Genomic DNA, 26,599 nt, shown 5'->3' with positions numbered 1-26,599 from the left:
TCGTAGTAATAATACTCATACCTATAACATTTTTTATAAAAACAAACGCATTTGAAAAAGTAGTCGATAAAGCAGTTATCGATAGATTATTAATATGTTGTAACATGACATCACTATTTTTGTTCGCACATAGACAATTTACGCACACACATGCATTCATTTTTGGTCACACTTTTGAAGTTTGACAGTCGTTCTATACTATCCTATTTCTATGATATCAAGTTACATGCGAGATTTGCCAAAATTGTTTGCAACGGTCACTTCTATGGAAGGTAGAGGTAAGGAATAGAATCTCCATATACCAATAAGTGTCCGTCAAAAAACCTTAAATACTCGTAGAATACTTGAAAAAAAAATCAAATCATAGACAGCGCACTTCACTCCGTCAGTTACGTTCTTACTGTTCTTAGCTACTCTAGTGCTACTCTGGAGCGATTTGGAACTATTGTTTATAGCTGACAGTTGGACACTTTTGCAACAGTTCTGCCTATGGAGATTGTATTCCTTACCTCTACCTTCCATAGGTCACTTCGAATAAAACGTCATCTGGATTGATATTATAATAGATGCCAAATCAAATTTCTTTGTTTCTCAGAAATGTTCTAAATTTGAATGTAATTAAGGTATCGGTGACCGATATATTAAAGTGAATATAACGATGCACCCACATATACATGTTTAATAACATAGGCCGTTTGCTTATCGTTTCTGAATATATTATATTAATATATATAATTGGTTATGATATGAATGTAGATAAAATTTTATTAACTTCGAAATTTTAAAGACAGTGCTACGGAAATATAAACCAATAAGAAGACATAAAAAATATATATTCTGTTCCACATGTTTTTCTTTGAATATACTAATATTTATCGCAATGTAACTTACAGATTGTGAAAAAATATAACCAAAAATTACTACGAAGGTTGTTTTCAATGAAATATTCATAATCAACGTAAATAAGTATTAGAAATTGATATAAATAAAATATTTATGTTGATAAGACCATGGTTTCCTTAAAAAGTGCGAGATACGAAGTAATTAAGGTAAATTGGTTGGTTTACATTATGACATTATTCGCAAGATACATTACAGGGCCTAGCCAAGATATAACCATATGTTGTTAATAGAAAACGCCAACTGCAACTTAAATAATGTGTATGGAAATAGTCACATGACTTTTCGTAGCATTTGTTACCCCAATACATTTTTCTAATTTCTTTTGTACGATTGTCAGCTAGACCTAAAGAAGTGATTGTTTATCCTGAAAGTAAGGCCTTGCTATAATACTCGTAATCTAACTAACATCATCTCTCAGTATTCGTATTCTGGGACATACTGACGTAGGTATCTTAAACACAGAGAACCAACTAAGCCTCTCACTCACGCGATCAAATAAAACATAATCCCCAATTTAACTTCATGAAATTAATTAAAAATCGATCAGTCCGCAACCAAGCCAGAGACTCTTCACGATAATCGTACTTTTCAATTTTCGACGTAAAAGTTAAAGGGTTTGATTGAAAAAAGCTTTTACGGGATGTGCTCTTGAAATGTTAATCAGTTGCCTTTATAAACGAATTGCTTAACTATTACTCGATGTTAGTCATGAAATTAGACAATTGTTATGTAATTGGGTATTACATATTACCTTATCAAATAACGGACACTAAAATTAGTTTCCTGGCCAAGAATGAAGGTAGATTTTATTTGTCTTTGAAAACCGTTTTTTAGTTCAACTTTTTATCAATCAATAAAAATGTCAGTAAAGGCTTTCCAAATTACGGTAAAGGCTTGCCATAAAACCTAAGTCGGCGAAGGCGTCAGCAGCCGCCGGCGGCGAGGGGCAAACTTTTCAATTACGGCCATGTCATGTTACCCCGCAGCGGGTTAAATTAATTCTCTTCACTTCACAAAAAGATTCACCTTACCCCACACCGCCCCTGTGAACCGACACCGGCCAGTCTGGCGTTTTCCGAATTTTACCCCGAATATTTTTCCTGCCCGACCCGTACCGTAACATACTGACGTTTCGCAATATTTATTTTTAATTTAACGGTTCGCGCTCAGGTTTTGATTGTACAACGCTACCTTTTTGAAGTTCTTTTGTGGAAGGTAATGAATTGAAACGCGGCCTCGTTATCGTTTTGATCGTTTTTTGCAGCAATTCTCATGTTTCTTCTTATTGAAGCGCACGATTTGTTTTAAAATGTGGAGCCGCAGCTTGATTATAAGGTAGTTGTGCCAGGTTATCAATTAAATATTGTAGTTAAACTGCATCTTTCTTCGTTCCAAATGTAACGTAAATTCTGAACCGTAGGGCTACCTAACTTGGAGGCCGATTCGAACTTACATTCCGATATCGAAATTATGTGATTTTGTTATCATTTACCCATGCATCTCGCTTTCGCATTAATGGATAAGTACGAGGGAAATGCACGCGTGAATAGCAGCAAAATGACATAATTTTTATATGGGAATGGAAGTTTGGATTGGCTGATCCGTAAACTCATTATTAAAATATGTTTCATCAACTTAAGTTTTAAGTACCTAACTACCTAACTACTAAAGTCGATAGGATACCTACGTAAGCTACGCAACGTTCTTATTTAGGGTTCCGTACCCAAAGGGTCAAACCGTCCGTCCGTCCGTCTGTCACCAGACTGTATCTCATGAACACAGTACAGTTGTAGTTTTCACAGATGATGTATTTCTGTTGCCGCTATAACAACAAATACTAAAGACAGAATAAAAAAAATATTTAAGGCTCCCATACAACAAACAGATTTTTTTTGCCGTTTTTATAAATAATGGTACGGAACCCTTCGTGCGCGAGTCCGACTCGAACTTGCCTGGTTTTTTATAGTAGCCCACATGGCAAGGTGCTGAATATGTTCCCCAGTCAATCGCGACTTACAGGCTCGTTTAGAACGACGCCAACAGCGGCGATGGAGTTACTGCTAGACTTTCTGCAGCTACACCTAGTGATACAATCTGAGGCGCGGAAATTGTTACACAGGTTGGCTTTAGTAGACCTCTGGAGCGATAACAAGCCAAAGACTAAACACACAAACATGGAATGTGACAATTTCATGGAAACGATAACGAATATGAGGTGCGATAAGATGCAACCCAAGTTTGTGTTTCACAAGAATTTGAAAATTAAAGTTCCAACAAGGGCTGAATGGACCTAACTATAAGGTCTTGAAGCGCCAATTTCTAATGACAACGACATCATATGGTACACAGACGGGTCCAAGACATTATCTGGTACGGGGGCAGGCATTTATGCAAATGACTTTAGTAGTAGTATAAGCATGGGCAATTACGCCACTGTCTTCCAAACCGAGACATACGCTATAATTGCCTGTGTGCATGAGAATATAGTTAGGCAGACCCAATGCAAGAATGTCTATATACTCAGCGACAGTCAGACTGCACTCAAAGCGCTTATGGCGCTCAGAGTGGACTCTAGACTAGTATACAATGGCGTCCAAGCTCTAAACAAGCTTAAAATTGTGGCGTTCCAATACTTTGGTTACGACTTCCTGGTTCCATTGAGTACTTCTACTTTTTTTAATTTCCTTTACTTTTCTGGTTCGAATTCATATCTATTTATATTATATATTGAATATTTATTTACTTTTATGTATATATATATATATATATATATATATTATTTTATGGTTATTTTTCTATCTATGTATATTTGTATCAATGTGTATTCAAAACGTGCAATTCATTAATTTCAGTGATTGTACACTTTTGTTTGTGTTTGTCATTAATTCACCGTTACTTCTGTTTTACTCATTTCCTCAAAGGTTAACTGGGAGAGATCCCATACAGGGATAAGTTCGCCTTTGTTGTATTTAATTTACTGTGTAACTGTGTTTTTCGTGTTTTTATTTCTATGTACAATAAAGTATATACATACATACATACATACAATTTGGGAAGGCAAAACAAACTACAACATCCCAGGGCCCGAGGGATTCATAGGCAATGAAAATGCAGACAGTCTGACGGATCTAAAGCACTCAAAGCTCTTTTTGCAAGGAGTAAACTCCGGCTGGAGCAAAAAGCTATGGAAACTTGGCAAAACACAACTCCAAATTATAACAGGGGTGTTTACTGGCCATTACGGGGTCAAAGCAGTTTTGGTCAAGATGGGGCACTCTAACAACATCGATTGTCGAATAGGTGGCAAAGAGGAAGCGACAGTAAAACACCTAATGTGTCACGCCCTCGCCAGACAAAGAATGAAGAACTTTGTAGCAGGCTATCTGGAATCTAAGGAATTCAAAATGCTACCCATGAGCTCCATCATTCGGCATCTATCATTCGGAGTAGTTGACGGATGTTTCCTAAGTGGGTAATTACGCAAATTATGGGCCGAAGTGTATCCGCAAGGGCCCCCGAAAATCATAAGATAAGATACTTGTATACGTGGGGTTTCGCGGTTTGCGGTTTTTAATACAGTTGCTCACAAAGTGCTACTTTACGTAGCTGTTTAGCGTGCGGAAAGTTGGATTTCGCGAACTAGTGCTTTTTACTTTTCCACTTGTTCCAATTCACGTCTACTTATTGATGAGTGTTAATGTTAATTTCCTTTAAAAGTCGTATTCAACATAAAAACCTACTGTTAATGTAAAAATAATAAATATAAGCATATTTCATATTGAATACTTACCTCTTCATCATTATAACACGTTTATTTTTTAAAATTGAATATTGAAAACCGTTCTTAATAAGTTGTCAAAGCAGAGGCGTTTTTTCTTACTGCAAGAATGTTTTAAGTTTCCAAAGGCAACATTCGATATTGTTTTCATACAATTTAAATATACGATACACAAATAATCTTAAATAACGATACTTAGGTAATAATAGTATAATATTTTATATTTACAATTGTTTCTGTCTTATAGAACATGCACAAAAAAGTACTTGTTGTTTTTCTTATTTTTTCGCAACTGTATTAAAAAAAACCTCGTTCGATACACGTGCGGAAATGTCATTCTTTCCGCACTAGCATCGAAATGTACTATTACGAATTTGCCATGACCAATGAATACCTTATTAAACATAATGAACCCCTAACGACTACACTGTTCTAAATTTGTTTTTATTGCTTTGCAAAGCTCTCTGTTGCGTGATACGGTGTTCAAAAGCTCATCGGATGCGTATCAAATCGAATACAGTTACAGTAGATGCATTTCAAGTGGCACTATAGCAACGCTCTTATAGGCTTAGTTTCAAAGTCTAATATAGTCTAGTTTTACACCGATGTTTAGGATCAGAACACGTGTTGACACCTAGGCCGGCCACCCCTGCTCGGTTAGGGGTGATGCGTGGGGTGACGTCAAAGGGTCGTATAATAGTGATTTTAGTGATGCTTGTGCAGCAATAAATGTAATAGATGTTTTTACCTGTACGGGATATTTGTCATGGTTGGTAACAAAGGTTTTAAGTAGTGTGTGAAAGTTTAATCATGATGTGCTGGGTGATAGGCCCCGGCAATAAAATTATTATAATTGGCGTTGACGTAAATCATCCTTATTATTTTTCGTAACAAAACATAAAATTTATCTGCCGATTTCATTTAACTTGATTAATAATGTTAATGATATATTCCTTGATTTATCGTACCTACTTATACATTTTGTATAGAGTATCAATATCCTTTTCGAAAAGTATTTGAACAATAAACGTGAGATGGGTACCGATTTCAACAAAGTACAAAAGGGTGACCCTACTTTCGATCTTCTTATGTGATTTACGTGCCTCTCTTGGCCGCGGCCGATAGCTTCTATTCTAAATATTTCTTATTGCTATATACTCGTAGTAAATCTACCGCTTACTTTAATGTCCTCAATATTATCGTGCAACATTATTTTCGACAATACAATCTCTTTTTAGTTAACTGAAACTGTTTTCGTAACAGTACAATACAAGCAGGTACAAAGGTATGTAATACTTAAGTAGTTACCTGCGTAAGTATACGAGTTTGGATCAAAATATCACGACAGCAGGGGAGAATCTCTTTTATCTAATTTAATTTTAATGTTGTGCGTGAACAAATTATTGCACTGTCATAGCAAATAAAATAGAACGCTTAATGGGATAATATCCTGCATCTGTTTAGGGGGATTTTTTGTAAGTTTACGTGATTTTAATTAATTCTTGCTGCAGTAATAATAAATAAGTAATAAATTCAATTGTACATGAGTGGTGTATTTGTGGTAATAACAGTTTTTTTCCTTACTATTCAAATTGTTTGGGTTTTGTTTTGAATACCTACTTACTCATATAATTTAGACCAAGTAAGTATTTATCCCATCTGCCAACTATCGCCTCGGTGGTTAATGACATTTTTATTACACCATTACACTACGCATATCAATTTTAAAATGTTTCATATAACTAATACATTTCCTGGGATATCATAAATGCATTTGCTTTACACCTAAGTTTCTCACTAAACTTACCGTAGCGAACAAAGTTACGTATAGCGCGGAATAAGCGCATTGCACTCAAACTTGGACGAGGCAACCCGACCGCGGCGTTCAAAAACCGCTGCCGGTAACTTTCGACAACTTTTTGAGGGGATTTCGATGCTCAAGCTATGCGCAGTTTAAACTTTTATGAATAACCTTGTTCGGAAGGTTGAAATATTAATGCGATTTAAAATATACAACATGTCGAGTTTATTTTCAATACTTACGCCACTTGCTTACGGTCTCGGTGTGGCATCGGTACCCCATCGAAATTCTCCAAGTATTCTCAGTGAGATAGTGACTTACCCCATGCTTACCCCTTAATAGTAAACACACTACAAACCACAATTAGACAATATCAGTCAATTTGTGAATATGTTTTATCCCTTTCCTACAAATACATTAAAATGAGAGACTAATTGAGGCTTGTAGCGCGTTTATAGGAATAAAGGGGTTAGGATTTAAGGAAATATCAGCCCGAATAAGATCCAAAGTATTTTGGGGAAACATTTTGTGTCACCTTATGTGTGAAGGCCGGAATTCTCGTGGCAGTTTGAATTGTCATTATAGGGAGTTCTAATTATTGACTTTCGATATATGTGCCTACCTACCTATATGTCGATACGATGTAAAATACAAAATATTTAAAAAGATTAAAAATAGAGGTAAATAATAGCAAGAGGTCGTATCGCTAAAAAGCAATCTCGTCTAGATAACTTTTGAGTAGTTTAAATTGCGAAATAGAGATGTGCAATAAAAACTTTATAGTGACATTCGTTTCTTTATAAAAGAAATAAGTAGTTATATTTTTTCCATATACTCTGCTTAAATTATTTCTTTTACAGTCATGTATCCAATAACTAACTATTATAACTTTTTAATAATATTTTGTATTCTACATTTTATTGTTATTTCTGTATCGTAAGTCGATATATGAGAACTCCCTATGACAATTTAAAAAAACCATTATAATGTCGGTCTCTGTGTATGATAAATAGTACTTACAATTTGTTTTGTTACGCGTTTCTATACCTACAACACAAATTAAAAATATATAGGTACAGGTTCTTGTTTTCGTACAGCACTACACCAGAATAATTGAATAATATTACATCTTAACAAACGTTATTATAAATATAAACAGTGTTGTTAGTAAAAGGTATTAAATAACAATTAACAAAGCTTTTGTGACCCTACCCTGTCTAAAAACAAAGATAAAACTTTGAATGTGAGAAACCCCGTTGTCATCTCGACATTGTTGGACATCTATTATACGAGATATTTGTCCGGGCCTGGACGGACTCCGCAGGGTGGAAGGTGAATAAAAACCTGGATATTTCTCATATTTATGTCGGTGCACTCGAAAATATTCCCTGAGACCGGTGGTTCTCCGAAGCACGTTTGATACAGTTATGTTCTCTGGAGTAGGCAACGCTAAGGAGCATTTTTGAGCGCAGGTGAGCCGGAGCGTGGGAGGCTGCCCACCTGGCGTTCCCCCTCTGCCTCTTCGCTGCCCTCCGCCCTCTCTGGCTCGTTAATGATGATGTGCTCAGCCAGCAGACTATTTCACTTCTGAATACATCTTTCTCACTTTTGATGCTTCGTCCTTTTTGCTTGCAAAGGGAGCGCTCTCTCGGTCCTTTTCATTCGACGTTCGCCTGGTCGCATCCACCTAGTCAAGTCGGCAAACGCGTATCTACTTTGTGTCGGAAATGTAATGGAACAAATGCGGCTGGAATTAACGTCGGAACGAATGTCGGGATCGGGACACGGGGTCGTTCTCACCGGATATTTTCCACGCGATGATTCTGATGCGCATCTATGGAGCGGTAGTAACCTTTGTGGCGACCAAAACACCTATAATACCTCGTAAAGTTGTCGAATTTAGTTTAACGTTATTTCTAATCGAATCTTTCTTCTTGCTATTATCTAATCCTGAGTTTAGTTCTCCAACTCTTATTCAAAGGATAGGTATCAGAATGTTTTTACTTAATTTAATTCACTGAACTATGTACCTATATAAAAATATTAATCGACTTTGACTAGTCATTAAATAAGCCAATGTAAAAGTCATTCTTATAAATTAGATTAACAATACTATAACACGACGTGTTGCTGTATAGGTACTAACCTAAACCTTACAATATATGTAGGTAAGTACCTTTCCTATTTGAATCTTTCCCTCTTTGTTAGCCAGTGATCCACAAGGCGAGGCGGTTTTAACATCTTGATCGAGAATTTGTTAGGTGAAGCGCACTCGCCTCTTGGCGCCGACATTCGCCAGTCATGCTCTCTCAATACGTGACGACGGGGTTTGAGCGCTTCATAAACTATAATTAATGGTAAAGAACGATTTTCAAGTTTTTAAGAAATCTGGTTAGTTATTTATCTTATTTTTATAGGCTATATCAAATGACTACAGATCACTAATAGCTTAATTAAAAAACTTATAAAACAATCAAGTATGAACTCTCGCGGGAGTAATATCAGATGATACTCCCTCTACGCATATTCGGGACAACCTCCTGTGTGGGCGCCCCCATTGTATAATGAATTATATTTTCTCTTATTATGACGTCGGGTTTCTCTTTTAAAGTATTCTTATTTTTAAATAGGCTTAAAAAAGGGTTATCAATTCGACCGTATTTTTATTTTGTATGCCATTTGTGAACCTATTTGGGTAATTTATACGACTGTTTCACAATGTCCAAGTAAAGTCCTGAATAAACTAATTGCCACTTATTTGATGAATAAAGTCATCGTTGGCGTTTCACAATCCTCAAATAAGCTGGTAGTTAGAGGTAGAAATTTTATCTGGAAGTTAATTTATTTGTTAATTAGCTATCCAAAACTTGGACATTGTGAAACAGGCCCTAAAACAAATTTCTTATCTGTGAAATTGTTAATATTACGTATAATAACGTCGATACCGATTAATGACATTCAAATTTTGAACATCTCTGAAAAACAAAAAAAAAATTTGAAAATGAATTTGATTTGATCTCATCAATATCAGTCGAGATGGCATTTTATTCGAAATGAAATGTCAATTGCAAACAATGTGATCAAATGCCGCAATGGCGGTCATAACACGCAGTTCCTGAATACGTCAGATAAAGCAGTGTATGTATACATAATATTTAAGCATTAAAACAGTCGTGTGATGTTTTTATGACTACACTGTTATTTTAATGCCGTTCATTATGTGGCAGTTACAAAAACTGCTATTATGACATTCGCTTAAATCTAAAATTAGATAACTCATTCTTGAAATCAGTGACTCGTGAAAAGATAAGATATAAGTTTATATTTATGATATATTTTTATAAGTATCGTACCTACAATTTATACCCTACCTATATTTACGGTTTCAACTGTTGTTACTCTGAGAGTACGTCTGAATGTCCTTTTTTTATCTATATAGAGTCGCAGATAGCGGAATTGCATAAAATAAAACCTCTTGTACTTATAGATTATCATTATCATACATCGGGGTTTTTGGTGCGGGAATGATTTCATGTATTTATAGCTTTATTTTAAATAATAACTTAAGTATGAACTTATATTAAAAATAGATAGTAAGCTCCAAATGTGCTTAGAAATGTTAAAATTGTTGGATATTTACAGTTTTTACCTATTTTTTGGCTAGTGTAAATATTCCATTATTATAACATAGCATAAACTTTAGATTATCGACACTCAGGTATCTACGAGTATTTTTTGTTTATGTCTTATGATAATCGATTTATTGTTGGAACTTAACGCGTATAGATAAATAACAGATTCGTCTAACCACAAAGGCGTCTTCCGCCGTCGTCAGTCAATAAACCTTTTGACCGTTCACCAATTCAGCTTCGTGGAGCCTCCGGAGGCTAGCCGGGGCGGAATTATTGGGTCATTAATCACACCCCACCCCTGGCTAGTGCTGTACCAATTTATCGGAACTGGGAGTCTGTTATAAAGTGTTGAATCTTCTTAGTCTGTGTGAAAAGAGAAGTCGTGGAATATAAGTGGACCGATACATTCCATTATGACTCTTCTTTTTTTCCACAGACTCTGGCCAATTTACTCCGAAAATGTTGCTACCAGAGTAACTCTAACTCTGGCATTTATTTATTATAAGGCATTTAGAAAGGACTGCGTGCAAAATGAGCTGAAAAACATATACGGTTTTGGTACGATCGATGTAAATGTTGACCAGAAACTACCTTTTTGCAACTTTGTACATAGAGAGATACATAGAATATTCGTATATCATTAAATCATACACATATTTTACTATTACAAATATACCTACTATAGACAATCACATTATGTGCTCATTTAAGACATTCACCGCTGAGCTACGGCCGTAGCGCTACGTCGTAGCCGATAACATGCGTTTCTCATTATGTAGCGAAAATGCTTTGTATAGGCAAAACGACAACGTGTCGTGATAAGCGCGGAATGGGTTAAATATTATGCGATGCAACGAGTGATAAATGACGGGACTGTACTTCCCTCCGCCTCTACGAAGCGTAGCACTCTACGGCGGCGTGGCATAGACTTAATATTACTTATGAGCCATAGTTAGATTATAAACATTGATAGAGTCAGACCAAGATAAGTAGGCGGCGATTTTAATAGCCCAGACAATGCAAGTGTCAAGTAAACGTCATACTCGTAATCTCATAAAAGTTTGATGTTTAAAATAACCCGTGCACCGTCTGGGCTATTAAAATCGCTGCCAAAGATAAGTTTATCTTGGTTTGACTCTAATACTAATTTATTTTACAACTCATTTCAGCGTATCTCGCTCAAATTTGAGAGTCTATTTTTTTAATTCTGAATGTATTTATATATCGTAAAAAGAACATAATATCGCGCTAAGCTATTCGTTTTGGTTGCAATCACAAAATGTGAAATGTTTAAATTTTACGATATTTTGCATGTTTTATATCGATAAAGTACGTCACTATTATATCGACCGCAGAACTCCATTTACATGGACGTTAGCGGTGTACATAACTACCCACCTCCTCCCCCAAAGTGTCGGTGTGGGTATCTACTACCTAGCAAGTAACTCCTAGGCGCTTGCTACTAATGTTCTATTTGTAGCCACAACAACCTTTGTTCATGTTTTACAACTACTTTATGGAAACTTAATAGGATTAAATAAATAAAGATAGAGAGTGAGACAGAGGTAAGCTGTTTTAGGTTAATCTATCTAATGCCTTACGGTTAAAACTGAATGTTAACTAAGAAGGATATTTTATTTCGAAAACTCAAAATGAGCCTTACCGATCTTGTTAAACATAGTTTTCGTTGAAATATTTCGTATCCATATTTTTTAGAACCATGGTGCAAAAGTTAGAAGTGGGTGTGAACTTATTTTTATTTTTTTGGTTGTGTAGTCCCCTACTATTTTTAAAAGACTTATTTAACGACACCCTATATTATTAAATCTATCCTTTTTAAGTTGTTTATAAAGTAACTAAAGTAAGCCGGTGTATCTAATTAAAGGATGGATTTCTGATGATCGCAGCCGAGCTAGAGTCAGACCAAAATATGTTGGCAGCGATTTTGATAGCCTAGACAGTGCAAGTGTTATTTTAAACGTCAAATATCTATGAAATTAGGACGTTTACTTAACACTTACATAGGCTGGGCTATCAAAATCGCTGCCAACTTAGCTTAGTCCGGCTCTATCCATTTCACGAAATAATAGAACACCGACAACAATACTTTAAAATTTAAAAATATATTTTTAGTTTTGAATTGCCAAAAATATTCAATGTTTTATTTGTGCACTTAACGTTTTATTATTCTATATTGGTAAAGGTGTCCCGATATTATGTGGAACGGAAAACTGCTGTTAGGATGGTAGCATAATACGTTGACCGACTTTCCTACAAAAGTATCCGGCGGCGGCATAGATGTAGGTAATAAAATAAGCCCTATAGTATTAGTTGACTACTCCGCCGAAACCTTAAAAAACACAAAGTTACAGTTAAACGATTGTAATTATCAAATGACATTTGTTTTAATCAATACCTAGTCAATATAAAACTAGAAAATTATGGTATAAGAGGTCTTGCACTTAAATGGTTAAAAACCTACTTAAAAAATCGGAAACAGTGTGTAGAAATTGTTAAACTCAACTAGGGATTGCAATCCGGTCCGGCGGATCCGGTAATCCGGCCGGATCCGGCACTTTTGTGGAGCTACCGGATCCGGTAAAAATCACCGGATCCGGACCGGATCCGGTAAAATAAAAAACGCCTAGATACAGCACGCGCTGTGCGTTTCAGACGAGGAAAAGGCAACGGTTACGAGGTATGAAGTTGAACAGAACAAAAAACGAATGAAAAAGTTTAAATTTAGTAAGATAAAAATATATTTATGATGACTGGGAACAGAAGAGGATTTCTTCTTCTTTCATGTTAATGGCACGATATGACGATTACATAAATACTGTAATAGAAGAAAAAATTAAAGGATGGAGATGCCATGAAAGGCATTTGTAATTTATGCTAAAGAGAAGGTTAATGTCGTGTCATAATGTTGTGATAGGAGATTAAAAGTAAACAAATAAACAGGATTAAGTCGGCGGTACTCAACCGACTACAGTTGGGCTCATCAATATGTGTGAATGAAGAATATATGATAATATTGATAATCTTTAGTTTTCTCCGATATACGAGTATGTATATATATGATAAAATATAGATTCTTTTCTACTCAAATTTAAGAGAGAATCTTTTGTCTTTACAATGTCATCCAATCTTATGCAATTTCCTCATCTCCTGGTACATGCTACTCTACGTCTAGCCAATTCTTTATTTGATCTATGTAACTTTTCTTAGGGAGTCCCTTTCCGCGATGGTTTTCAATCCTACATTCTATTATTTTTCGCATGGGATCATCGTGTCGTGTGTTGTTCCCTTTAATTTGACCAATATAATTTTCTATAAATAAATAAAAAGTACATTTTTTTTAAGTCATACAGTCTACTACTTTTTCGGACAAAAAAATAGAGCAAGATAATACTAGAGCGCATTTAATAACATAATTGGTTAAAAGTAAAATATCTTCGTTAAAAGAAAGAAATAATAGTAAGCGTAGGAGTTGAAAATAGATTTCTGGTTACTCTGGTTATAATATTAGCGGAAAACCGTTGAGCATTCGACTTTTTGTTTGCCGCGATATCTATTGTCGAGTAGCAGTACTGAGAGTTCCGCTACTCGATGCTAGATGTCGAGTACGAAAATAATAAGCGTTTTGGTACCAAAACTGATGTATGGAGTGAGCACTCTGTGTATTTCTTATTTATCTATGCTTGAATGGATGTCAACGTTAGAGTTTGTGAGGAAAGAGAAGAGTCGTGGAATGCATGGGGCCCAATACATTCCACGACTCTTCTCTTTCCGAACAGACTATACAAAGAATTCAATCAAAGAACAGTTACGAAAATTTGTCCTTTCAAGGAGCTCCAATTTCCCACCCCACATACCATCATCAGGCTTTGGAAATTAATCAAATTTATAATTGTAAACGAAAATTTGAGCACTTTTGAATGGTTAAATATAATAAATTACCGATTTCAAATTTTGTTTTTCCAGTGATATTGACATTGTGACACTTTTTACTATCAAGTTCTATTTTATTGTTAGTTGTCAAGCGGACCCCAGGCTCCCATGAGCCGTGGCAAATGCCGGGACAACGCGAGGAAGAAGAAGAAGTTATTCATTAACTTCAAATTATAGATTTAGGAATACGTATTACGCAAAAAACTAGAAAAATATGTCATTTAATTAACTTTTATATCCCTATACCAAACCGGATCCGGTCCGGCCGGATCCGGCCGGACTACGGCCAAAATCTGGCCGGATCCGGCCGGATTGAAAACCAATCCGGTTTGCAATCCCTAAACTCAACGACTTTAATGAAGAAACCGGCTATAGATCGGAGCTAAAATGTAACGACTTTGGTGTACCGCAAGGTAGTGTACTTGGCCCTTTATTATTTATTGCTTATATAAATGAATTACCCGATATAATTCAATATAAATCTGTTATGTTTGCTGATGACATATCCTTTATTGTTACATCAAGAAAGAATGAAAATATTGAGGAACATGAACGTAAAGTTAATGAGACTTTAAGAAATGTTATAGAATGGTTAGAAAGACATAATTTACGAATTAATATGAGTAAAACTAATTACATACAATTTAACTCCAAACTTGGCGAAAATGTTAAGATTAATGTAAACTACGGAGATGAGTCAATTCAAGAAGTGCAAAATGTAAGTTTCTTAGGGATAGTTTTAGATAAACACTTGGATTGGCAAGCACAAATAGAAAAGATTCGTTGTAAACTAAATAGATTTGTTTATGTACTACGCAAGTTAAGACGCTCATCGGGGTTACATACGGCGTTAACCGCGTATCATGGGTATATTAGTTCAGTGTTAAGATATGGGCTTATTTTGTGGGGAAACTGTACGAATTTTAACATTGCATTCGTAGCACAGAAAAAATGTATACGTGCTATTTGTAATCTAGCCCCATACAAGACATGCAAACCATCTTTCAAAAGACTTAGGATCTTACCGCTGCCATGTTTATACATCTTAGAAATCTGCATGTTTGTAAAGAGGCATATGTATTTATTTACAACAGCTGAAAGCGGCTCTACCAGAAATCAACGGGATCCTGGAAGGTTGGTTCATAATTGTGTTCCCAGGACAGCATTATATTCGAATCATTGTTTCGTTATGTGCATGAAACTTTTTAACAAGTTACCAAAATCTATAAGAGAACTGCCTGTACATAGATTTAGAAACATATTAATGAAGCTATTATCTGATAAAAGCTATTATAGTGTAAATGATTTCCTCTCTGAAGATATACAGCCAGAGTTGTAGTAGTTTTAAGATTTTTGCATGCTAGTACAACCTGTTTAGTACAAATAGCAGAATAAGCAACCAATTGTCACTTACCACCTAAGACACTTTTGTACCTACTTATTCTTTGCAAATAAATAAATACAATACAATACAATACAATAAGATTTCTGTTCCACAAAAGTAAAATACTTAAATTGAAGCACGAAATTACGTGCATAATATTGCAATTTTACGTTGAAAAGCTTTTATAAGGCCATTTTTTGCGGGAAGTTTTGTTTATAAAATAATTGAGGCCGATCGCCGCTCGCGGCCGCAAAATAACATAAAGGTATAGTTTTGCCAGAGCTACGTTTTTCATAAACACTTTTTGTTTGCTTTCAATTCGCCGGGGGCGTTGTCGATAGATGTTTGAAGTTAAATCTCCCTTTTAAACGCTCGAAATGTGATTCAGTGAGCCTTTTTGAAGAGGCTTATGCGACTTAAACGTGCCTGCAGCTTTTCTTTATTGAGTTTATTTATTCATAACTTAGAAGATGTGGAGTGGCTGTTATTTATGTATTTACATATATATCCTATGAATACTTAGCTAAAATTGTCCAAATCCAGTCCAGTCCAGTTCAGTGTCCAAATCCTACACGAGCTTAGTTTAGTTACTGTTTTAAGGAGCATTCTATTTTACCGTTGTACAAACGTGAATTTTCTAAGATTTGCAGGTACAAGAGTTTTCTTTTCTGTGACTAATGGCCAAAAATATGCACAGAAAGATAATCGCCTGCTTTAAACGCCGAAAAAAAAGTTGGAACTCAGGAAATAAAATGCGTCCGTACAGGACAGCCCGTGGAATGTGGAATGCTATTGAAGCGTTTTAATACCAATAAAATAAGGTATGACGAGAAATTGCAGGTACTTACGAGATATCTATTGACATAGTGTAAATTATTTATTGAATTATTTCCAGTGTGAGAGATAAAATAAACAAACAAGTCATCCCAAATTTGAACTGTCCAAGCCAAAACAACATGACTGTAACGGATCATAAACAAACTAAGTTTCGTTCGCCTTCACTTAATTAAAATCTCGCTTATACGCGTCACAGTGGAAACTAACTCCCTTACTACCCCTAAACTATGCCCCCTGCAAATTGAACCTTGCTGTGACAGGATATGGTTAAGTTTTGGTTGGATGTGTGATGCAAGGGCAGGGGTGAAGGCCGAGAAAAAAAGCACGTGTTCGCTTCGGGATTACACGCGCCCCATAAACAGAGGTGAACAACATAGCTCCAGTCGCGCCCCGAGCTGCGCTGAATTGACTCACTGCTCGAAGTCCATCATCACATACACAATTAAGTAGTTTTTAATTTGTTGAGTACATATAGTTTGTCATCATAACAGGTAATAATAGAAATACACGGTATGTAAATAAGTACCTACTGTAAATTGTAATTGCCTGCCTACCTCTTACAGTTAATCTTTAAGAGACAAACAGAGTCCTATAGAAATTTGCAACCCGGACCGAAGTATAATAATTAAAAAAATTGGCAAACTGCCCTCAGAAAAACTTCTAAACAATGCTCTATGGGCATTATCATTATATTATAGTCAGCGGTAACATTTGACGTTATCAGATGAAACCCGCCACTCATATATTAATGTTCTTGACACCTGGTTATGCATGTACGTACATGAATGTACTTACCATATCTTTTTAAAAGTCTGGCGAAGGCTCAAAGCAACAAAATATCGAAACATGCCTGGTAAAGTCCGCCTGCAAATGCAATCCTCACTTTAGGCCACGTATAGCGCTCATGCGGGCTGATACCTAGCAACAGTAAACTTATAACTAAACAGTAGTAGGCATTTTTTTTTTTTCATTAAGTGTAAAAGTTACAACAAGTTTAGCTGAGTTTTTTAATAAATGTGTATTTCCACTTCGCTGACTACTTATTATCATGGTTAGTTTCATTACCATATAGTCCAAGAAGACACCTTTCACAAAACCAGTCGTTTTTCAAAAGTTCAGTCGATTATGTCTAGACCCCGCTATCGGAGGTGGAGGATTTGGATTCTGGACGTTCGGACGAAAATATTTATGTTGTCCATATCGGTACTCTTACTTTTTCTTTACAATAAGTTTTATATAAAAAAAAAAAACAGATTAGTAAATAAATAATAAATAAATATTATAGGATATTATTACACAGATTGACTATAGCACAATCGGAATAGAACAAACCTCGAAATCTCTTGGACAGTCTTAAAATTTGGAATGTATGTAAATTAAAGGCCTGTTATTCATGTTCATACGATTTGACATTTGGGGACCTCGAGGAATCGCAGCCATCTTGGATAATGTGTACCATCCTGAAGAAATTCGCGTTTAAACTTCGGAGATAAGGGGAATGATATTTTTTTCACATTTTCCTCCAAAAAGATTTTTTCTCCACTTCTTCTTCTTCAACCTAGCGTTTTCCCGGCCTAGCGCCAGAAGCGCAAAACCGGTTTAAAAATAAAAGTTTTACGGACGAACCCGAAATTAAAAGGTTTTGCGCTAAGTACATGATAACGGTGTGGAAATATAACCTGTTTCCGTGCCTTACATTTTACGGTAGTCTGACCCTTAATTGTCCTCCACTGTGCGTTAGAATCTATGCATCGCATACTGTTGGTAAATGAGTTAATGTGAACGCCACGGCGGCGGGAACGCAACGTATGCGCTCGCGACATGTGCGGGCACAATGGCGACATTCTCATGGACTCGGTCCGGTAAGCTGCTTGCGTGACGTCAGGGGTGCACACTGCCGATGCAATTACAACGCTATCAAGTTTTATAGAGCGGCACTCTTTTGTGCACTACTCTTGGATTAAGCTTCTATAGAGAATCTAGTTATTTATTTTACAAGGAGGCAAGCAAAAGGATCAGCAATTTAACCACGAGCGTATCGAGTGGTTCGAAAAGTGGAATCTTGAGCGTAGCGAGGTTTCAAAGCACGAGGGTTAAACAAAACTGCCCCCCGGTGAAACAATTTTGTTTTTCACGTCAGCAGCTCGAACAAGGGTAATTTGATGCTGGTTAAAAACAGTGAGCAAAATCGCATTTTGCTCACTGTTTTTAACCATTTCGCATTACACAAAAAAAGTTGTCGAACTGTCAATTGATGTTCGTTAATTCATTATTTTCGTATTATTTTATTGAAATTTTCTTTCGTTTTGTTTTATTGCGGTAATTAAATTTAATTGTTAGAATACCTTCAGAAATCATGAGAGAAATAGTGATCCGTCCGTCTGGATTACATTTTTTCAGGTAGTATTTTTGATGGCTGACCGACGTGAAAAATTTTGTGTACTACACGAGATCAAAGTTATTTACATCTCGTGCACTTTTGAGTCCCTTACTACGCTCAAGATTCTAAGTTAGATTCACGAGCGTAGCGAGTATTATAGAATCTTTCGCTTGCACGGGACTCAAAACGAGCACTCGAAGAAATATCAAACTACTCTCTTGCAAATAACTATTTCACCACACCAACTGGTGAAGGCCCTCTTGATTGTTCTAAAACGAATGAGAAAGTTGCATTTTATCCACATTTGGGGCAAAGTAATCTCTAAATAATGCAAATCTTGAGTTGTTTCCTTATATTAGCTGGTAGAATTGACTTTTAAATTATGATTATGAATGATATTTTTTTTATATTACGTTCGTTTGGATTTGATTTGGTTTGATTTTTTGGGTATTGCATAGTTAGTATTTTCCTCGCGTTGGTGTGGTGAAAAATGTTGCGTTTCACTCGGAGGCAAAGTTTGTTTAGCCCTCGTGCCTATTAAACATTTATCATTCAAAAATATCACCTAAAAGCAATTCCAGCAACCATCATGAAACAACTCAAAATTTCCCACTCTTGTGGATAAAATGCACACTTTCTCATCAGTTTTTTGAAAATTAAAGAGAGCCTTTGCCAGCTGGTGTGGTGAAAATAAATTATTGATGCACGTATAAATTTAAGCAAGCACTTACCTAAACCAATAAAATAATATAAATAGGTAAATATTGAATACATATTTTTTTAAAGATGGATATTAACGGGATATCTAAATTTATAATAAAAGCTTAGGTAGTTACTCCTAATTAGATAGGTACCTACCTACTTATGTCGTTGTAATTTTTACGCTTTAATTTGTTTTTTACGCTCTTAATTAAAAATGTCACTTCAAGCCTTCATCGCGTAACACGACATCGGCAGAATAGAAAGTATTTCAGTGTCAGATATATAAACTTAGAATAGTTTATCCGTATTATTTTGTTGGTTTCGGTTTGGGCTTCGATGCTGCATTAGTACTAGTACAGAAATACCAAAATAAAAAAAAATGGTACTTAGTTACTAAAAATTACCAAAGCGTTTGCAAGTCATTCCATCTACATATCCAATTAAAAGTCAGCAAAGATTAATCTCAAAACAATTTCGTAACGCAACACAAATACGCCGGGCTTATAGGGTATAGGTGCATTATAATAGGCGACTCGATCCGGCTTACCGGGCCGTAAGCGGTTCACGCCGTAATCCGTGTAAAACAACAGCCAAGTTACACTGTCACAAACTTTCTGTAGCCGATGGAAGCTAACCGGTTTTAATGTATTTGTAAATTTTATTCTGCTAATTGATTTGAACTACCTTTTATTTGATACTTGATAGTTACCTGTAACATTTTAAGTAATTTGAAGTGATTAGTTTTAACATACAACTTCGTATTAATAAGTACCTAAGGAAAACCATGTACTTATCTAAGGAGTGAGCACTCTACAAAGTCTCCCCCACTCTCCCCTACTTATTTCTTAATGCCGATAGTAGTGAATGAATAAGATTAATCATAGCGACAATTGCTTTTGTTTTTGAATAAAATATTAGTATTTACATACGGTAGTAGATAGGTGATATTTCACCAAAAATTTGGTATCCAGATCTTCAACCTGAAATTAAAGTGTGTTCTTTCACCCTTGACATTGAAATGAAAGTCAGCATTTTATATGCGTATGAATTGTACGAGTATGTTTGGAGTTTAACGTATTTGACACAAGATTTACTTTCCCGCAACAGCAGTCCAGCACGAGCGTGGGCCACGCAAGCCGAAGCTGCACGTGGGCGCGCTGGCGCTGCCGCCGCCAATGGCGCATGCACACAAGCCCCACGCGCTCAAGTTGTCACCACCCTCGCCGTATGCACCGCTGCCGCAGACCTTCAACTTCCAAGTAAGAACTTCGTGGCTCATACAGTGAGGCAAGCGAAACTTCACGTGGCGCGCTGGCGCTGCCGCCGCCAACGGCGCATGTACACAAGCCCCACGCGCTCAAGCTGTCACCACCCTCGCCGTACGCACCGCTGCCGCAGACCTTCAACTTCCAAGTAAGAACTTCGTGGCTCATACAGTGAGGCAAGCAAAGCTTCACGTGGCGCGCTGGCGCTGCCGCCGTCGATGGCACATACACAAGTCGCCCACTCCTATCTTGCCCTCGCAGACTTTAAAATTGAATAAGGTTTTCGGAAAAACTGTACATAATATAAATAAAATTGTTCATGATTCAGAAATAATTAGCTGCCTAGCTAATAGGTTGTATTTTTAATGCCTGGAATACATATTCATGTTATGTCGAGATATACACCCAAGGAACTGTTTTTTCACACTTAAATATAGCTGCTCTCAAGGCTCAAGTATTACTTGTATTGTACAGTTCAGCATGAGCAGCAGTATGAGTGAGCCAGCACCGTTAAGCGCGGCGTCGTCAGCAGGGTCAAGCGGCGCTGGAGGAGCGGGCGCGGTCAGTCCGCTGCCACTGGTACCCGAGCCGTTCCTGCCGCCGCCGCCGCTGCTGCATATGCTCATGTCCAGCGACAAGTGCCAGGTGAGGGCTTGTGTGTTCTGTGAGACGTAGGCGTCGTGTCGGCGGAGCGGGCGCCGTCAGCCAGCTGCCGCTGGTTTCCGAGCCATTCCTGCCGCCGCCACTGCTGTACATGCTCATATCCAGCGACAAGTGCTAGGTGAGGGCTTATGTGATCAGTCTGACAAGAGCGTCGTGTCGGTGGAACAGGCGCCGTCAGATCGCTGCCCGAGCCGCTCATGTCACTTGTTGAGCGATAATCGCCATTATCGCCAGATGAGGAGTTGATGAATCACTACTGCAAATATTCCTAGATGAACATCATCACCATGACCATTGAAAAGATGGATTCGAGTTCCTACAGTACAGTTTTAATCTTTCAACATCTAAGTATTTATGCTGTTTTTTTTTTCTTCGTTTTATATAAGAAAATGTATATAGGTAAAAAACTTAAGTAAGTCACCTGTTGTATGTAGTTGTGACGTGTTCGAATAGACATTTGTTTTGTTTGTGTGTGTCTTTTAAACGTGTATTGTCTATTCGAACACGTCACAACTACATACAACAGGTGACTTACTTAAGTTTTTTACCTATACAGTGACTGTAACCTTGATGTTGAAACGTTTTTATGTTAAATTATCTTGTCTTTTCGGACATTAAAATATGTCAATAATCAAATATGCACTACCAACACAGAATAACTAATAGTACTACCGTACAGAAAGTTCACTCCTTCACAAAAGTCAGATTTAGGTATAAAATTATACCTATACTCGCCGCCTGCAAGCAAAATTGAAACTTATAACCGCGCACGAACCGTGAATCTTCTTTGCGCGCCGCAGTTTTAAGACCCAGCTGTGAGTGCCGGCACAGGGTTGTCACTTGACAAGTTTTTGTACCTATACCTACTAATTATTTTTAAGGTAAATAATTATGTAGGAATTACAAACGTTGATTCTATAAACATAAAATTTTTATCCGGAGATAGTATGTCTGATTCTCATCTCACGGAAATATATGTCGGTAAGTTCCTAATATTGTTTCTGGGCAACCAATATTCAATAAATTAAGGATGTCTATTTTAACTTTTACTAAGTAAGGACTCCGGGAACTAAAGAAGAAATGCGAACCGATCGGGCGCCGCCGCCTTTACGCTTGCTTCCAAGACGACGCGCCATAATCATAGTCTAAGAGCTGATAACATAATTATGTTAATTGTTAAGTTAGTTTATTGGACCGATGGGCGTTTAACTGAGTATTTGTAACGAAATAAAATACAAATAGGTACAAAAATCAAATGTGTTTATTACAACATTATCTTTTAATTGTTTTACTTTTAAGTATTATTTAATTGATTTATCCCAAATTTAAAAGTTCGATTATTAAATCTCAGAGTTGAAAATATACAATCTTAATAAATATTCTGCAGGGAAACACAAACACGAATATGGCAATTACCTACGTAAATGAATCTCTTGCAGTGATTGAAATATTTCACTTCGAGGATTTCCGTGTAAATAGTGCTTAAATATGTGTGTAAATGCAATCCCTAATTTTTGAACGTACTCATTCCTGGGAAGGCACTCGGCGGCAAAATTTGTTCAACCACTCGTGCTTCGAGGACCTCACACGCTCAAAATTCCACTATTTGAACCACTCGCTACGCTCGTGGATCAATTTTGAAATCTTTCGCTGCCTCGGTTCTAAATATAATGACATGAAGTTAAACAACAATTTTGCCCCCTTGTATAATAAATAACTTAAATAGTACCACACTTATGCGAGGAAACTACAATTTGTTTTCATTGCAACAATTTTTATTACATGTAATAAATATTAATTATATGTAATATTTATTATTCAAAATAATCGTTTAAGTATTATTAGTCTATCCAACAAGCTAATTAACGCGTGAACAACAATACAAAATCTAATTACGTTAACTCTATAGAGGATAAAATGCAACTTTACTCACTGTTTTAAAGGGTAAAATCAGCCTGTACGAGCGGGTGTGGTGAAAAATATGTTTTGTTGTGTGAATGTCGAAATTGTTGAAAAGAAAGTACGATTCGCGAAAAGGTCACTAGCTCTTAGACTATATCAATCATCAACCTACTTGACGACGTAATTATAGGTACCTTCTTGTTTAACATTTTGTGATACATTGTTGTTGATATATGTGTGTACCTATAAGTTATTCATAAGGAATAATTTAGTAGGTGCTTAATAGACCTTACCCCCCAGGCTATTAAAAAAATCTTATAGGCATTTACCTAGTCTAAGCTTAGGAATGCATAATTCATTTTAATTTGGTCTAAAGCGCTTTAGTTTCATGCAAACAAAACAAATCAAAATGTTATTGAATTTGATTAATGAGTTTATGTTATGGTTTAAAGTTTAAATACATTAAAATGATTTAACTTTCAATATCGTCCAGAATTTAAAAAAATGTTATATCCGCTTCCTTGTTCTTCCGTTTATTCAGACATCAGTAAACAAAACAATATCTTTTATACGGATTAGATCGAGATTTAGGTTTCAAATCCATTGTGTATTTTCAAATTTGCGCGAGCGCCACGTGACACGACTATCGTGATCGTGCGAGCCGAGCGGCAGCCCGCTGCTATACGCCTGCCCGGGAGGTGCGCCGGCCAAATATACCTAAACTGCGTAGTGACACCCCCCTGCTACCAATGGATGAATTTTGGATAATACTTACCTCTTCTTATTGCCTTTGTTAGGAACTGATGTGGAGCGCTAAGCAGCTGCAGCTCCAAGGCGACCCCTCGCTCCTTCGGCCTCCGCCGAGCGCCTTTGGTGCTCCGCTGGCGCCTACATGGGAACTTCTACAAGTAAGTAAACATCCGTTAGGCTCAGCCTAAAAAACAATTAGGCTGTAACATATAATTTTGAATGGGAACTGTGGAGATATATACCTCTATTTGGATGGGTAACCTGTTCCAGGATGGCAGTTGACAGCTACTTTTGACGCGTTGTTGATGTTGACTGTACCTACACCTCTTTGCCTGTAAACAAGACCGCACTTAGTTACAATTGATTTGCCTAAAGCAAGGCGATCGATGGTAAGGGTCTTGAATATCTACAAAACCCCCAACACGTTAGATAGTTATAGGTACGACTGAATGTTTCCGTTCTTTTTTTGTTGAAAGCGACACAATTTCACATCGAAAAATATAAAAGTCGGAATAGTTGTCTAACAACTCCACGATACCTAAAGTTTTAAGAGGGTGTGTACATTGACATTTGTAGGTGGCTTTTTGACTCAAGGGGCGGGCGAGCACTTCCGATTGGGCGGCCGAGGGGTGACTTCTCGGCTTGCCTTGACTTTCCCCGCCCATTCGATACTAGATACGATACGCGGGTTGAGTAAACTTTTGAACCGGGCTGTTACTTGATCGTACATGTATTGGCGCGGACGAGGCGCACGAACCGCACGATCTAAATAACATGATTCAAATATTTAGTGTACGTTCAAATTGACCTGTAGGTGTACGTGTTAATTATGATACTTGTATAAAGCAGAGTTTTAAATTAAAAATTAAAAGTATAATCTAACTTCGCTTCGATAGATGAGTTGGTTACCTAAAGTGATTGGACCGGTGTTACCAAGGTACTCCTAAATTACTTAATAATAATAATAAGCCTGTTCATCTGTGTGAGATGTTTTAAGCAGCATCCTGGTAACGACACTTGCGTTCGTGGCTGTATAGCCCTATGCGAGAGAGGATCCCACGTCCACACACGCGGCAGGTGTATGCTTGCCCAGGTGGGCGAGGGTTGGAGGCCTGCTCGTGGCGCCTCATACGTTTCTCTCTTAAAGAGGTAAACCAGGCATCGTCGTGTTTGGCTTGACCATCGTGAATAGCACGACGCCATACGGGTCGGTCTTCGGCCAGTTTTTGCCATTGGTTACATGTGATATTAAAAGCAACCATATCACGCTTGACGCAATCTTTGAAGCGCAGCATTGGCCGCCCGACCAGTCTTTTTGCATCTGCAACCTCCCCTAGCAGGATTTGACGTGGCAAACGAGTCCGTTCCATTCGATACACATGCCCAAGCCACCTCAGTCGTCTCTTCTTTAGTATGGCTGTGATACTATGGAGCTGTGCCTCGCTTAGAACAGACTCATTTGTCACGCGATCCTTCCATGTGATGCCAAGTATGCTCCGCAGACAAAATCCTCCTAAATTACTCATCATAAATTACCCACAGGAGACGAGCGCTCGGCTGCTATTCATGGCAGTGCGCTGGGTGCGGTGCCTGGCGCCGTTCCAGGCATTAACACCAGCAGACCAGCTGGTGCTACTCCGCGCCGCGTGGAAGGACCTGTTCCTACTGCATCTGGCGCAGTGGTCAGCGCCTTGGGACCTGGCGCCGCTATTGGCCGCGCCGGCGGCCCGCGCTCGCCTGCCGCCCGACCCGCTGGCCGATCTTGAGCTCAACACTCTGCAGGTATAATACCTACTTAGATCTGACCTAGCTTAGTTTTTAGGATATACACAAAACGACAATAAACTAAGTGCAATAGAGGTCAGAAGAGGCCATAGAGCGGCTAGATCGTTTAATTTTTTTATATATGCTTTCGCAAGACTCGCATCGTTGCATTTTGCAAAAAACGATCATGAAATTATCCTTAGATTATTAATTATAATTATTTAATGTATACAACGTATTAATTATGGAATGCGCTTATTTATTAACAAGCTGAGATTTTTTTTTCAGGAAATTCTGTGCCGTTTTCGGCAAATAGCGCCCGACGGTAGCGAATGCGGCTGCATGAAAGCAATCGTTTTGTTTTCGCCAGGTTAGTTTACAGTATAAAACTAACTAGGCATTTATTTTGCAGAATGTTATTTCTAAACAATTTCTTGTTTTTATACTTATTATAGAAACCTACATTTTATGATAATCCTTTAATAATTACCAACACGTGTTTATTCCAGATACTCCTGGCTTAAGTGAGACGCAACCAGTTGAGATGTTGCAAGACCAGGCGCAGTGTATCCTCGCCGACTACGTCCGCACAAGATATACAAGACAACCAACGAGGTATTAATTTATTTTAGTTGAATACTTTGCAAGTAGTTTTAGAGCATTATTTAGGTTATACAAAATATTTAAGAGTTGAACCTTGTTAGATTAAAACATACATTTCCAAAGAACGCTACGTACCTATTCTAGTTCTTGATGACGTAGATCAAGTCAAAATGCAGTAATAATCACAGACATAATACACCGAGACATATAGTCGCCATGCGGCTACTCAGCCAAAATTGAAGCCGAAACACGATCGACGTGTGCGTGCGACGCTCGTGTCTTAC

General features: G+C 37.2%; 2 protein-coding genes across 3 annotated transcripts in view; one reads left to right on the top strand and one right to left on the bottom strand.

Annotated features, from left to right (window-relative positions):
- LOC133534670 (uncharacterized) overlaps nt 1–26,599 on the bottom strand; it is a 107,330-nt gene that overhangs the window by 61,998 nt on the left and 18,733 nt on the right. The gene's annotated exons all lie outside the window — the stretch shown is intronic.
- The window catches only part of LOC133534684 (protein dissatisfaction), a gene marked incomplete at its 5' end in the record, with an annotated part of 41,626 nt that overhangs the window by 7,411 nt on the left and 7,616 nt on the right, over nt 1–26,599 (top strand). Inside the window, 6 exons of the mRNA XM_061873913.1 lie at nt 20,476–20,627; nt 21,108–21,278; nt 23,996–24,106; nt 25,491–25,730; nt 26,001–26,082; nt 26,222–26,327. Coding sequence (XP_061729897.1) covers nt 20,476–20,627; nt 21,108–21,278; nt 23,996–24,106; nt 25,491–25,730; nt 26,001–26,082; nt 26,222–26,327 — 862 coding nt within the window. The remainder of the gene's footprint in view (nt 1–20,475; nt 20,628–21,107; nt 21,279–23,995; nt 24,107–25,490; nt 25,731–26,000; nt 26,083–26,221; nt 26,328–26,599) is intronic.

This window comes from Cydia pomonella, chromosome 2 (assembly GCF_033807575.1).
Source record: "Cydia pomonella isolate Wapato2018A chromosome 2, ilCydPomo1, whole genome shotgun sequence".
In the NCBI taxonomy this organism is placed as follows: domain Eukaryota; kingdom Metazoa; phylum Arthropoda; class Insecta; order Lepidoptera; family Tortricidae; genus Cydia; species Cydia pomonella.
This window is presented reverse-complemented; position numbering and strand designations above follow the sequence as displayed.